The sequence below is a fragment of the Emydura macquarii genome, unplaced genomic scaffold (assembly GCF_026122565.2).
Source record: "Emydura macquarii macquarii isolate MOO-44397 ecotype Brisbane River unplaced genomic scaffold, CSIRO-AGI_Emac_v2 contig_2676, whole genome shotgun sequence".
NCBI lineage: Eukaryota > Metazoa > Chordata > Testudines > Chelidae > Emydura > Emydura macquarii.
This window is the reverse complement of record NW_027132813.1, coordinates 48,465,259-48,479,442: the sequence shown is the minus strand read 5'-3', so window position 1 is coordinate 48,479,442 and position 14,184 is coordinate 48,465,259. Positions and strand designations below refer to the sequence as shown.

Here is a 14,184-nt window from a genome sequence, read left to right as displayed (position 1 = left end):
CTGTAGTACATCTGGACTGCAACATCTCTGAAGCAGGCTATGAAAGCTGCTCTGCCACATACAAGCGCTGACATGACTTTCAGACAGCAAGTTAGCTATGCCACAGCAGAAAATAATGCACAGCCCTCAAAGACCACAGTGCCCAGGAACTGATAATCCACTATCAGAAAGGTCAAGAAAGCTCTGCTCATAGCAGACTTTCAAGGATGTGTAATGCCAAGAATCTATCTCACAGCATCATTTCCTCAAGACCCTCACCTCATTCTCACTGTGAAGAAGGGAGCTAGACAAGGCATCTCATAACCTGCTCACCACCTTCTCTTCAGTGCCTGAGTGCATTAATACTTTCTTCACCTTAGTAAAGCTCACCTATCCTCTGATCAGGATCTTTGGACAGGAAATAAGTCTAAATGAAGCCTCAGACTAAATGGCAGAATAGTTGCACTGTGAATTTTAAGTGAATATCCCCCATATTAACCATCCAACCTTTAAGAAGTCAGAGGCACTAGTTCTCATTGAATAAAGGTAAATTTAGTAGACTTCAATATCAAAAACGCTTTTTGAAAAAAATGAAAGATTTAATTTTTCAAATTAATCTCCAAAATGTCTTTTCCAATTAACCCCCGAGGCCACCCCTGAAAGACTTATGCAAGTCAACTTCATATACCTGACTAGTCCCAATGGCTGAAATCCTGGCCCTACTAAAGTCAGTGAGAGTTTATCCATTGACTTCATTAGAGCCAGAAATCTTGCCCGTTGCCTTCAGGGGGATACTCATACACTTAAAGTTACTCAATACATGTGAGTCTTTGTAGGATTTGGGGCTCTCTCTCTAAAGTTCTCCTTGTGTTAGAACTTAGCGACATCTGCAAATTTTAAGGTGGAAAGGTGAGCTTGAAAGTCTGAAGTGAGCTTATAAAAGAAAATGAGTAACAACCATGCCTATGGAGTTGCTACCAAAGCTCCATATTTTGTGTATTTGACTATTCTTTTCTGTTCACTTAACATTTGCCCGATTAAATCACTGATCACTAGATTCTTAACACAACATACCCGAAACGAGCTACTTATAAAAATACGTTTATACACACACACACATACATGGCTAGCAGCACTCCGCAGAGAAGCAACAGTGTTTTCCTGAACTTTAGCAAGTCTGAAATAGAAACAGGGGAAAAAATTGTCAGGAGCAAGGCAACATAGATATCCACACTAATCAACCCACCAATAAATAAAAGCAGCCTCCCCCCTCCACATACACCATAAAAGTACCTATCAGCAATTTTCATTTTAAGGAACACTCAAATTTAGCAGATTTTGTTCTCTGAATTTTTCATAAAAATTGACCTGGCAAACCGATGTACACAACTGAATACTTACAAAAATGAAATATGTGGGACTAGACAAAATATCACAATTCAGGTACACATGAACTTACTTGGTAGTTGTTGTTGAGTTTCCTGCACCCCTATGTCCAACATCTAGTGTTGATCTTGGTTTCCAGTATTTAGCATATGAGGCTTTCATATCAGAACTATATCCTGATATTGGCTTAATAATTATGTAGTCCACTATAAAGAAAAGATCACATTGTTTTCAAAGTCATAAAAAAGTGATGGTTTTAAGTAAAGCCGTCAGGCTATATCACTGCAGCACTTTATAATTTATTGCAAGCCTATAGAATTACCTGATATACAATAACTATGCACACATGCTATGAAATTATCTTTAACCACCACCATAGGTACCTTAAAGTGAAAAAAATCTCATTAACTTGTATACATTTCTAACACCTAGGCTATGCATTCTGAAGTCGTCGTATTAAATGGCCAAAAAGAGCACTTTAAATAAAATTGTACATCTAGTTTTCAGGTAGAAAATTTTCTTCATAAACTTGCTTTGTATCTGCCATACCTCTTACTTTTCCAATTGTTTTCCTTGAAATTCTACTCATAATAGGAAGTGTGAGAATTCCACCACTCTTTCCCAATTCTGCAATTGTGGAGGATAAGAGGCATGCAGAACCCACATGGCCTGGCAGTGCATCTCCTTGTACTACTGCTTCGCTTAGATCTTCCTAAATATGGCAAATATTAGAAAGATGGCAAGTATTAGATTTTTTTAAAAACAGAACAAGACATTAAGTTACTGCTATACGTTTGAACGACAACAAACTCTCCTTAGTCATGAAAACATCTACAGGCAGATGTAGACAAGCACTGATGTAATATGAAACATACCTCTAGTGTGCTTCATTATGAGATCACTTATTTTAGACTCAAATGTACCTGTGTTACACACAACCCTGATCTCATTGTTACTGTAAATTATCAGGAATATGAAATCTGAATTTGATAGAATCCTAGGAAAAAATTATGTTATTTAAAGAGATCCTTATAGAAAAATTGCACTTTATTTTGGCTTGCACAGTTTACTTTGGCTTTATGACATAAAAAGCACAGTTTCTCATTCAGGATTTACAGTTAAACTAGGATATTAAATATATGTTTACAGTATATACAGTATTTTTCTTGGGGAAAGAAAAGGCCAAAGAGTATGCAAATAGAATTATGCATTTGATTGTTGCCCAATTCAGTAATTTAATCAATTTACAAGCTTAGTATAAACTCCAATGGTGTACCTAGATTAGTATATGCATAATAAAGATACTGAATGATAAGTAATGAAATGTTTGCTTTGTCTACAATAGATGGCTTGCTACAGCCAAAACTCTAAAGACTTTCAAATGATTAAATCTTGCAGAAAACATCAATTTAGAGCCCAACACAATCAATAGGTATAGAGAACAACTGCAGATAAAAATGAGTAGCTGCTTTACTATATCTAACAAATAAGTTAAAGACTTTAACAGTTTTGCCATGATTTTATGATACAACTTCATTAGGTTACATGTCATACAACTGAAAAAACACATACAAGTCAAACTACAGATGCATTTAGGAAAATTAATACGCATCGGATATATGTTAAAAGAAGAAGAACCAACCAGTCTACCTAACTGCAGTGCAGCATGATGTCATACTAAATTTGAGTCTGTGCATTGTTTCCAAGCAAAGAGGAATTGAATGTGTTATGGACTCAGCATACTCAATTCCAGGGAATGAAGCACTAGAGGATGTACAGAATCAGCTCTGGAATTACCTGCTGCACAGCCAGCATTGTCTGGGCTCAAGTGGTTCCCCTGCGTGAGGAAATATAATCAAATTCAGATAAACTGTGGGAGAAAGGGAGGGAAGGGGGGTAGGATCCACGTAGTCACTCTCCAAAAGAAGGAAATGCTTCTGATATTAACTACATTAAGGCTACGGCTACACTGACAGCAGCAAATTCGCCGCTGTCAGATCGATTTCTCTGGATCAACTGAGCAGTCAGTGCAGACCCGCTCAGTCGATCCAGAAATCGACGTACTAAGACCAGCTACACAAGCAGCGTAGCGCTGCGTTGAAAGGAATGCTGTTCCCATCGGCACGGCGCAGCGCAGCGCAGACGGAGCGCAGAAGAGAAGCTCAGCAGTCGACAGGAGTTACGCATGTTTTTTGCGTACTTTGCGTAACTCCCGTCGACTACTGCCGAATCTCACAGGTAAGTGTAGACAGGGCCTAAGAGAGTTCTGGAGTTATATCCAGCCTTTAACAGATTAATTTCATTGGACACCATTGCTCCATTACATATGTTCTAGATCTAGTACTTCATGTCCAGGCCATTATGTGGAAAAAAAATGAGAGGATGAATGAACTAAGCAGATCCCAGTCAGTGCCCCAAGTGGCCTTGGCCAATAATTGGCAGAGTAACACCTTGACTACAGTGTACCTGCGTGTAAGATGAATATACAGTCAACTGGAACACAGACACATTAAGAGCAGCCTACAAGGATCATGGAAAAGTTTAGGAATAGCTCTACCATTTGTGGAATTGTTTATGTTCAATTTAAGTCTAAAAGAATCCTGGGCCCACCGAGTCAGGGATTCTCCGACTCACTCTGTTTTTTAAATATAAAACAGGCATTTCAATAATTTTAAAATATATGCTTTCCTGAGCTACTCTACCTATGAAGTCCACTTCTATCCACAGAAGACTGTCCAAGAAAGCCTACAGGGTCAAACACATCAGTTAACACTACTGTGCTATGTGCCTGTAATAAAACCTTCACTGACACTGAACCCTTTCATTCAAATCCATCAGCATGGATTTGAAAAGAACAAATCATGTCAAACCAACCTGATAGCTTTCTTTGACAAAGTAACAAGTCTTGTGGATAGTGGGGAGGCAGTAATGTCATATATCTTGACTTTAGTAAGGCTTTTGATACCGTCCAGCATGACCTTCTCTTAAACTAGGGAAATACAACCTAGATGGAGCTACTATAAGGTGGGTGCAAAACTAGTTGGAAAACCGTTCCCAGAAAGTAGTTATCAATGGTTCACAGTCATGCTGGAAGGGCAGAACAAGTGAGGATCTGCAGGGATCAGCTCTGGGTCTGGTTCTGTTCAATATTTTCATCAATGATTTAGATAATGACAGAGAGAGTACACTTAGTAAGTCTGTGGACGACACCAAGCTGGGAGAGGTTGTAAATGCTTTGGAGGATAGGATTATAATTCAGAATTATCTGGACAAACTGCAGAATTGGTCTGAGGTAAATAGGATGAAATTCAATAAGGACAAATGCAAAGTACTCCACTTAGGAAGGAACAGTCAGTTACACATGTACAAAACGGAAAATGACTGCCTAGGAAGGAGTGCTGCGGAAAGGGATCTGGGGGTCGTAGTGGACCACAAGCTAAATATGAGTCAACAGTGTAATGCTGTTGCAAAAAAACCAAATATGATTCTGGGATGTATTAGCAGAAGTGTTGGAAGTAAGACAAGTAGTAATTCTTCCACTCTATTCCATGCTGATTAGGCCTCAACTCGAGTATTGTGTCCAGTTCTGGGTGCCACATTTCAGGAAAGATGTGGATAAATTGGAGAAAGTCCAGAGAAGAGCAACAAAAATGATTAAAATGTCTAGAAAACATGATCTGTGAGGCCAAGACTGCAAGAACTGGGTTTGTTTAGTCTGGAGAAGAGAAGACTGAGAGGGGACATAACAGCTTTCAAGTACATAAAAGGTTGTTACAAGGAGGAGGGAAAAAAATTGTTCTTAACCTCCGAGGACAGGACAAGAAGCAACGGGCTTAAACTACAGCAAGGGAGGTTTAGGTTGAAAATTAGGAAAAACTTCCTGTCAGGGTGGTTAATCACTGGAATAAATTGCCTAAGGAGATTGTAGAATCTCCATCATTGGAGATTTTTAAGAGCAGTTTAAACAAACACCTGTCAGGGATGGTCTAGATATTACTTAGTCCTGCTGTGAGTGCAGGGGACTGGAGTAGATGACCTCTCGAGGCCCTTTCCAGCCCTATGATTCTCAAAGCAGACTGTGGGGGAGAGAACTCAATATTGATGCAAAAAATTAAAAAAAATATAATTTTAATATTGGGTCATTAAACTTGCCTGTGTCTTTACTGAAGCTTACAATATATTTCATTACTTTCTTACAGATTATGTTTACAGAAAAGCACCTTAACATGCACGTATTTTTATTTACTTCATTATGTGAAATATTCAGGCTAACCAAAGGAATCTCAGAAAATTTCTACTTTATCTTCCAAGGACAAGCAAGTGTTATAAACAAAGCTTTATAGCTACGAGTTTATTACTTCCAAGAGTGTTTACACAGACTTCGGAATACAGCTTTATAACTTCTATTTTGCTTTAATATTCTGTGCTGTTTTCTTTTGTGCTATGTTTGAAAGATGTATAAAAATGTTAATTATTGTTCATGCTTTGTATAGAATATTTGAGGAGTCTAATTGTAAAGTGGTAGGTTGTAAATAGGGATGTCAATTAATCGCAATTAACACATGCGATTAACTCAAAACAAATTGTGGGATTTTTTTAAACGAGCATTGATCACTCCTCAGGGCACTGTTCTAACAGTGGTGCTGCTGCATGCCTCCAGGACAGAGGTGCCCCTTCTCCCAACCCCCCTGCTGCTCCCGCCCCCTATCCTCACCATGGAGTCACCCCTGCTGCTACAGACTAGGAGCCAGCCACCTGTCTGCTACACAGACCAAGAAGGGAGGGGGGCTGATGTCAGTGTGCCCCTCACCCCACCCATGTATCCAGTAATTGCACAACTGGGGTCGGGGAACAGAGGGAGCCTGTCCGCTGCTGGCTCAGGAGCAGGGCCGACCTTAGGAGGGGGTGGGCTGGGCCAAAGCCCAGGGCACTGTGCTCAAGGGTCCACCTCTGGAGAAGGGAAGCCCCTACTGCCCTGATGCAGTCTGCGGCTAGTGCTGCTCCTATACCCCCTCCCCGGATCTGCCCCTGGCCAAGCTGCTCAGGACCAGGAGCCTCCTGTCTGCTGTGCAGAAAAGGAGAGGAGAGGCTGATGTTGGGGTGTCCCCATCCCCCTTCCCATCTACCTGGTCTCCACTAAGCTGGGATGAGGGGGGACAGGGAGGTTGTCTGTGCTGCTGCCTCTGGGTCAGGAGTGGGAGCTTCAGGTGGCTGCTGCCTGAACAAGTGTTCAGCCTAATAAGTGCTCTGCTTTAAGAGACAGTATGCTGACTCCACACCAACACCCTCCTTCTTCCTCCCCCCCCCCCCCGCAACATCCAAAAATAAGGGGTATTCTATTACTGTTTAACAATGCGATTAAAACTGCCATTAATCCTGACTATTTTAAAAAAAATCTTGTGATTAATCACCATTCCTTTTTTTAATCATTTGACAGCCCTAGCTATAAATCTGGAAACCATTTTGTTAAAATCAACCAAACCAACAGCGTGCCTTATCAAAGACTGGGACACATCTTCCTTGTTCACAATGTGAGTTAGTGTGGAGAAAAAAGATCATATCAAGCAAACAGACTTTGTAAGGTATTTAAGTTTGGAAAGAGACCTGATTGTGTAAAAGAATGTGAGGCTGTTTCATGTAGAACACTCCAAAAAGAATTAATGTTTAGGATGTGCTATCGGAGATATAAACAAAGTCATAAAAATGAATTTTTCAGCCCTCATCTTCACAAAGAAAAACCTTAGTTTAAACTCAGCCAAAGAATTCTAGAAATATCCGTATTGAAATTGTTTTCTTTTGCACACACACCGAAGTCCTCATTCTTTGAGCTTGGAGAACATTTATAGTGAGATGTTTTATAGAAGATATTGGTTACTTCCAGCTCATGTTTCCACTTAAAGGCGAAAATCTTTGTTTCTCAAGTGCTTAAGACAGCATAAGCTTCTTTTAAAATGTATATTTGCAAATATTTTGTATCTAAATTGCAAACCTTCATATAACAACTTGCTTGATATTGTTATATGAATAGTAAGATGTTTTATGTACAAGTATAGCAAAGTCATTTGATGCTAAACTAATGACTGATGTAGAATGCCATTTAAATATAGAATATTTATATTACTGGGAAATTAATTACTGTCATTGCCCAAGCAAATGCTCATCCACTTTCAGAAGACAAGAATTTTCTCTCTACACTCTGTTAAGAGTCAACAACGTTTCAATTATTTAAGCTACAGACTTTGTAAAAATTATTTACTTGTAAAAAACTATTTGAGAACTAAAACATCAGAAACAAGTGTTTTTGGACTTTTTAAAAACAGCATTATATTCCCTGTCAAAATCTAATAAAACTGAAAGACTGTTGGAAAGTAGACTAATTAAAAAGAAAGTTAAAAGCTAACTTTCAGAAGTTAGCTGAATCTTTCCCACCACAAGAAGAATACAGCAATTAAAGAAAGGTTGCATATAGAATATATATAGTTTGTTAATATAAGATGAAGAGGCTCCTAGAACTATCATAAAAGCATGACGCCAACGAAAGGGTGACAGTAACCAACCTGGAATCTTAACAGGGTTGGCAGTAAGAGAAAATTAGAAAAAGCTGGCCTATCATTTCTTAATTTTCTGGACTAAATATTTTTTAGTGATTTTTTAAAATAAAATTGCTTGGTGTCCAGCAATTTAAAATTACCCCTTTCTGCACCAAAGACTCATTACTTCCTAACATAACATGCCAGATAAGCACTCACTTCAAAAAAGTCAAAGATTAATTCCAAATTATCTGGTTCCATGGTCTGTATACTGTATTCTGTCCATCGATCAGGCTGTAAACCATAACCACATTCTGGTTGAGAATGCCGAGATTTGTATTCAGTATCACTTATTAAGGAGATCTCCAGAGTGTTTGACATTTTCTGAGCAACAGTAAGGTGTGTTTTATCTTGGTTGTCATCCTCTTCCTCCTCCTCCAAACCTTCTAGTGTCAGTTTCACCCTATGCACCAGAAAAAAAACAAAAACAAATCAGATGCTAGAAAATTAGTGAAACATCTTCAGTGATAGCAATAACTCAAAAGCCTACAAAATGCTAGGGCAGGAGATCCAGTAGAATTCTGCCCAAGAAGAATGTTATATGCCATTGTACTACCTATCTTTCCCTAAACATCATGATGACCCAGATCTCAAGGCAATATTAGTGGGATAATACTTCCGTAACTCCCCTCATCTTGGAGCAATTATTGTCTGGTTCTACTTTCCAAACCACCTCTATATTTAGATTTGAACTTCATATCTTATGTTCTTGCATATCACAAAAACTCAAGACCCTGGAAAAGATTTTCAAAAATCCCTACATGATTTAGGAGAATTGGGCTTGTTTACATGACAAATTAACGTGTAGCAAGCCATAGTGTGACTCTATAGTGTGCTAGTTTGCCACATGCTAACTTGTTAAATGGACATGCTACCATGCACTAAATATTTTGCAGTCCCAAAGAGGAGGATGTCAAAGCACATTACAGAACTTACAGTGTAGCAGGGTCCACATAGCAAGTTAACACATGGCAAATAGCATGCTGTAGATTCACACCCTATGCTACAAATTAAGGCTGTGGCCTGCAGCTCACGTACACACACTCGTGCCCTCTTTCTTTGAGCTAGCACGCTAAGAACAGCATAGCCACAGTAGCATGGGCATTGGTAGGCTAGTTGCTGAGTACTTACTAATGGGGTTCAGACAGGTTTGTATTCGGAATGGCTAGACTACCTGTCACTGTCCAAGCTACTGCAAATACATTGTTATTTTTAGTGAGCTAGATCAGATGAGAGCTAGCATGAGTACATGCACACAAGCCTGGAATCACACTCCGTGATGCTGGTTGGATTGGGGGACCATTTATGATATTATTTAAAGCAGTATTTCAAGATTTACAATAATTCATATGGGATAGCAAATTATAACCTAAGTATGATGATAGTGTTTGTATGTATGTGTCGTATTTATATTGAAAGTTATGGATATGTTTGATGTATCTGTATTTCAACTTGTGCTGTGTTTCTGTGCCACACCCTAGACAGGGTGGCAGGCAGCAGCACTAGCTCCTTAATGGATCATTAAGGAAACTCACAAGTACAATAGACCCAGGGAGAGAAGCCAGAGCTATACCTGATGAGTCACCAGGACATGTAAGAACATGCCCTATGGACAGGGGACTCTCTCTGACCCTGAGGCTTTTCAATGCCATATGCTGAGGGCTTGTGTTTGAAACAAGCCATATGGCAATCCACTATAAAAAGGCAGCTGCACCATCCACATGGTCTTTAGTCTTCACCTACCTCTGGATCAAGTCATCTGCAACTGAAGCTGTGAATCAAAGGAATGAGACCCATCCAGATACTGGATGTACACTAGAGGGACTATACAAGCCTGCAAACACACACCCACCCACCCACCCTCTCCCTATATATATCAGGTTTTCATTAAAATTGGGGAAGGGGGAGGGAGAGAAGAGAGAGAGAGAGAGAGAGAGACTTTCAAATCATTTGTATGCATCTGTTTGCTTTAATCATATAACACCTCTCACTGTTTTTTTCTTTCCCTTTATAATAGATCTTTAGTTTTAGTCACTAAAGGACTGGCTGGCAGTGTGGTATTTTGGGTAAGATCCAAACTTATATTGGTCTGGTAATTTGGCTGACCCTTTGGGAATCAGGAGAACCTTTTTGGTAAAGAGAAGAGAGTTTTAATAACTTCTCTCTTTACTGGTTGATTGGGAGCCAGAGACTGAAATGCAGTAAAGAGGGCTGTGTATCTTTTGTTTTAGCTTCTTGATAACCAGTGTGGGGAATCAGAAGCACTGTTTGTGGCTAGCTGGGGAGTCTGAATTCAGTGTCACCCACCAGTGCTGGGAGAATCTGTTCTCCTTTTGCAGCCTGCCCTGACCTTGGCATTTTCAGGTGGTCTACCCTAGGCACAGATGGGTGTCTCACCCCTCATTTGTAGTGTACACAAAGCCTGAGTTTCTCTGAAAGTCTATGCAACTTAGGCTCAAGTTCCTATGTTCCATTTTCAAAAATTACTTTAAATTTGGGCTCCCAAGTTGCTTCTGAAAAATAGTTACTGGGTGTTTTGAAAGTTTTCCCACTGTCTAAAAGATAGCAATCATTATTGACTAATTATATGGGTCTCCTTCTAAGACAGCCTCCTTCATGAAATCATTATGAACAACCTAAAGGATCAGCCAAAGGCAACCGAAGAATAGAGTAATTGTCACCATCAGCCCTTCAGCCTTGAGCATGTGACAACTGATATATGAACGAACACACACACCCCTCTGTCCCTTAATATTCCTAAAGTCAAGTAGTATAAGTAGGTATATAAGGTATATGCTGTGCTATTGACAAGCCACCAAGATAAATGCAAATAAGGAGTAAATCTCAGATTTTTAAATGAACACAGGATTAAATTGAACGTAGTGCTTATTAAAGTTCCTGGACTGAAAACTATATTCCAAGCAGGAATATTGAAAACTCTCCCTGGCTTCCTATGGGCATTATCCTAGCAAACAAGGTTGCATCCAGCTAACATTATCATTCCATGAAACAGGCTTTCTGCCTCTTTGATTCCTATCAAAAGTAGTATATACAACCAGGTTCCAAACCCTTTCTTGGTCATTTACTGAGAAGGCAAAGTAAACTAAGAGGTATTTTTCTCAGCAGTTACAAAAAAAAAAAAAAAAAAAAAAAAAAAAGAGAGGTCTACATAATACTAAAAGCAATGACAGATCCTACTGAGAGAATGCTGCCAGTATAGAGCCTCTACATGAAATCTGTATCCTCAATAACCCAGAAAGAAAAATCTTAACAGTCTAGAGATGAAAACTGACCCTCCACTACAGGACTCTAAACAGTGGACATGGCAGCCATAAGGACCTTAATTGTGCTGGCCTGACTGTGCAACAGACTTCAGATCATGTACCAGACCAGAACTCTGGAAGTCCTTGGTGCATAGAAACCTATTTTTATACTTAGATCACTTAACATATAAAATTTCTCATTCTAAATAGGAAGTTTTTGGGTGTGGAACTCTTTTATGAGGGATGTGTGCAAATGCACCCGTCAATAAACATAGAATTTAGCCATCCAGATCTAATTGAAGGATTACCACCAGATGGGTATCAGCCCCAGAAAACCCTGAGAACATCTGCTATGGCTATACACAAAAATCCTGTGAAGTTTGATTTTCCCTGGCACTTTACGATCCACTTAGGGTGCCTCCTGGAAAAACTAGTCTAGGTATATGAATACAGCAGAGTCATGAGACCAAGCTTTTGCAAAGTGATCAAACTGTTACATACAGACTTAGACAACCTCTTTTGTCTGACCTGACACTGCCCTAAATTCCCAGTTTCGGTGAGGATCTCAAGTTGAGCCATCTTTATTAGCGTTCTTATGAATCCCAATCGTCTGAGGGGGGAAAAAGTCACATCTCTATTCAATCTGCCATGCACATCAGGATTTTGGTGACATGAATGGTTCTATCCAGCAGAAGAGCAAATGTACCACAAGGAAAGAGGTTCAAAGCCTCTCCTCACCCTCCTGAATTGCTGGCAAAAAGCCAGCAAGGAAGTCCTTGAAGTAACCAGCAAAAGGGCAATGCCCTGATTCTCAGGAAGACTAGGACCAGGTTTCAAGAATTACCTTCTCTCTCATGCATACCCTCCAACAGTGTGCCCCAGAAAACACTGTAAGGTGCTACAGTATTAGAGACAGAGCAAGGGCATATTAGGTGCAACTGCTCTCAGTAAGGCAATTAATTCTTCAGTCTCATGAGGAAGTTGAGTGCTACAGGGGGGTTCCTACCATCTAAGCGAGGCATACATTATGACAGGGTTCTCAAATTATGGTTCATGAGCCATAGGGCACTTGCTGGTGGTATGTGAAAAGCTATGGTCACATTATGTGGGCTCAACATCTGACTTCCAGCAGCTAAAAATCATACTGACAGCTAAAAATATACACATCTTAATATTTTTCCATGTCAACAAGTATAACCGAACACTCCTAACCACTTGCAAATGGGAAGGCAGGTGGTCAGCATGACAGACTGGGAGGGAAGATGATTCTTGATATGCTATTTTAAAGCTGGAGAATCTATGCATCATCAAAAGCTGCATCAAATATTTGACAGCTAGTTGCGCTTAACCGATCAGCTAAAGCATTATCAGATTTGAGCACTGCATGTATATAACTTGAGATGAGCCACATCTAATCACATAACCCTAGGAAAAAAATTATTAACTTAGTGAAACTGTATAAAGAAATTGTTTATAAAGAAAGTATAAACTAAGGGAAATTAAGGAAAAGGAATGCGTGTGTACCTATTGTGAAAAAGCAGTCTGTTTACTTCCTAGTATATGGTGTTATAATACATGCTATAAAGATTTTTTTTGTAGCTTGGGAAAAGGAACAGTAAAAACGGTAAAATTACTTGTTAGAAAAAATGTAAAGACTGAATATAAAAATCGAAAATAAGCTAATACTAAAGTAGTTCTTTCATCTGAATGTCCTGCTTTATTCTTTCATAAAGAGAGCTCTTTCAACATTAAATATTTAATGAAGAACCTCAAGAAATATAGCTCTGAACAAAAGAAGCATTACAGTAAAAATCAACTGAAGTAAAGATTGTAACAACTATTAGTTTTTCACGTTCCTCTAAATCAGAATGGAGCACTAAAACACCAAATTAATTTGTGTCATTTGACAGCATATATAAGGATATGTAAATAGCTCATGTATGACAGTAACAGCCCCCCCCCCCCCCCACACCACCCCGAGTAGCTGTAAAATAGGCTTAGGATCATTAAAGAATCGGGATGCTAACATACATTGTGGCTTCTTAACATTTTTCTTCTGTGAATAAATAAATAAAGTCAATAAAGTCAGCAATGGTAGAAGCCTGAAGAAAGAAGCACCACTGATTTAATGTTATCAACAGATGTTTGACAAAGTTTGTGAGAGGGCATAGTAAAACATTTGTATGCATCATTTATAGATTTAGTTGTAAAACTATGTTAACTGAGATATGCGAGGCCTGCCAGAATAGTACAGTATTTAATTAGTGATGGAAGTTAGTATTACAAAAATTGCATCTTATGATGATCTTACCTAAACCTAGATTTTTTAAATTTGTTCTTGGTTATCGAGACAGGTGGTTTTTCAGAATAATGTAGACGTAATCTTATTTCAGTCTGACATGTCAGCCATCCAGAATCCAGAGTTTGAACACCATCTGGCAAAGTAAACATGATGAAAAAGTAGTAACTTATAAAACAGCTTAAGACTTTTTCAAAAAAGGAACATACATCAATATAATTAAAACAGAATATCAGCACCACTTGGAAATAATGTAATTTCATTACATTACATAGCTGTAGCCATGTGTCATCACCAGCATTATCAGGGCTTATTTAGTGGTGTTCCTGGCAAATTGCCAGACCCATCCATATCTTTGCCCTTTCCAACCTAGACACCTTGGGCAGCGGTCAACGTAGGTCTCCTTACATGGAGCCACCTGCAAAGGGAAACAAGTAGCAACATACAATCCCTCCCCCAGCTTCCCTCCGGTCAGTTTTACATGTGAAGAGCCTGAAGGAGAAAACCAATTATAGTATTTGTTTGTGGTAGCAACAACTACATGCTGATCACCTTCCAGACGGACAAAACGGTCCCTGCCCTGGGGAAGCACACAATCTAAGGGCAGACACAGATATGTTACAGGGATTGTAACAGGATTTTCCTCTTTTTACTAAAAATATACGTC

General features: G+C 39.2%; 1 protein-coding gene across 2 annotated transcripts in view; it reads right to left on the bottom strand.

Moving 5' to 3' along the window:
* Window positions 1–14,184, bottom strand: part of GPCPD1 (glycerophosphocholine phosphodiesterase 1) — an 83,835-nt gene that overhangs the window by 33,581 nt on the left and 36,070 nt on the right. For both annotated transcript variants that reach the window (XM_067565338.1, XM_067565339.1), the window contains 5 exons: window positions 13,530–13,653; window positions 8,115–8,358; window positions 1,915–2,077; window positions 1,439–1,571; window positions 1,102–1,156 (listed from right to left, as the gene is read on the bottom strand). In XM_067565338.1, coding sequence (XP_067421439.1) covers window positions 1,102–1,156; window positions 1,439–1,571; window positions 1,915–2,077; window positions 8,115–8,358; window positions 13,530–13,653 — 719 coding nt within the window. The remainder of the gene's footprint in view (window positions 1–1,101; window positions 1,157–1,438; window positions 1,572–1,914; window positions 2,078–8,114; window positions 8,359–13,529; window positions 13,654–14,184) is intronic.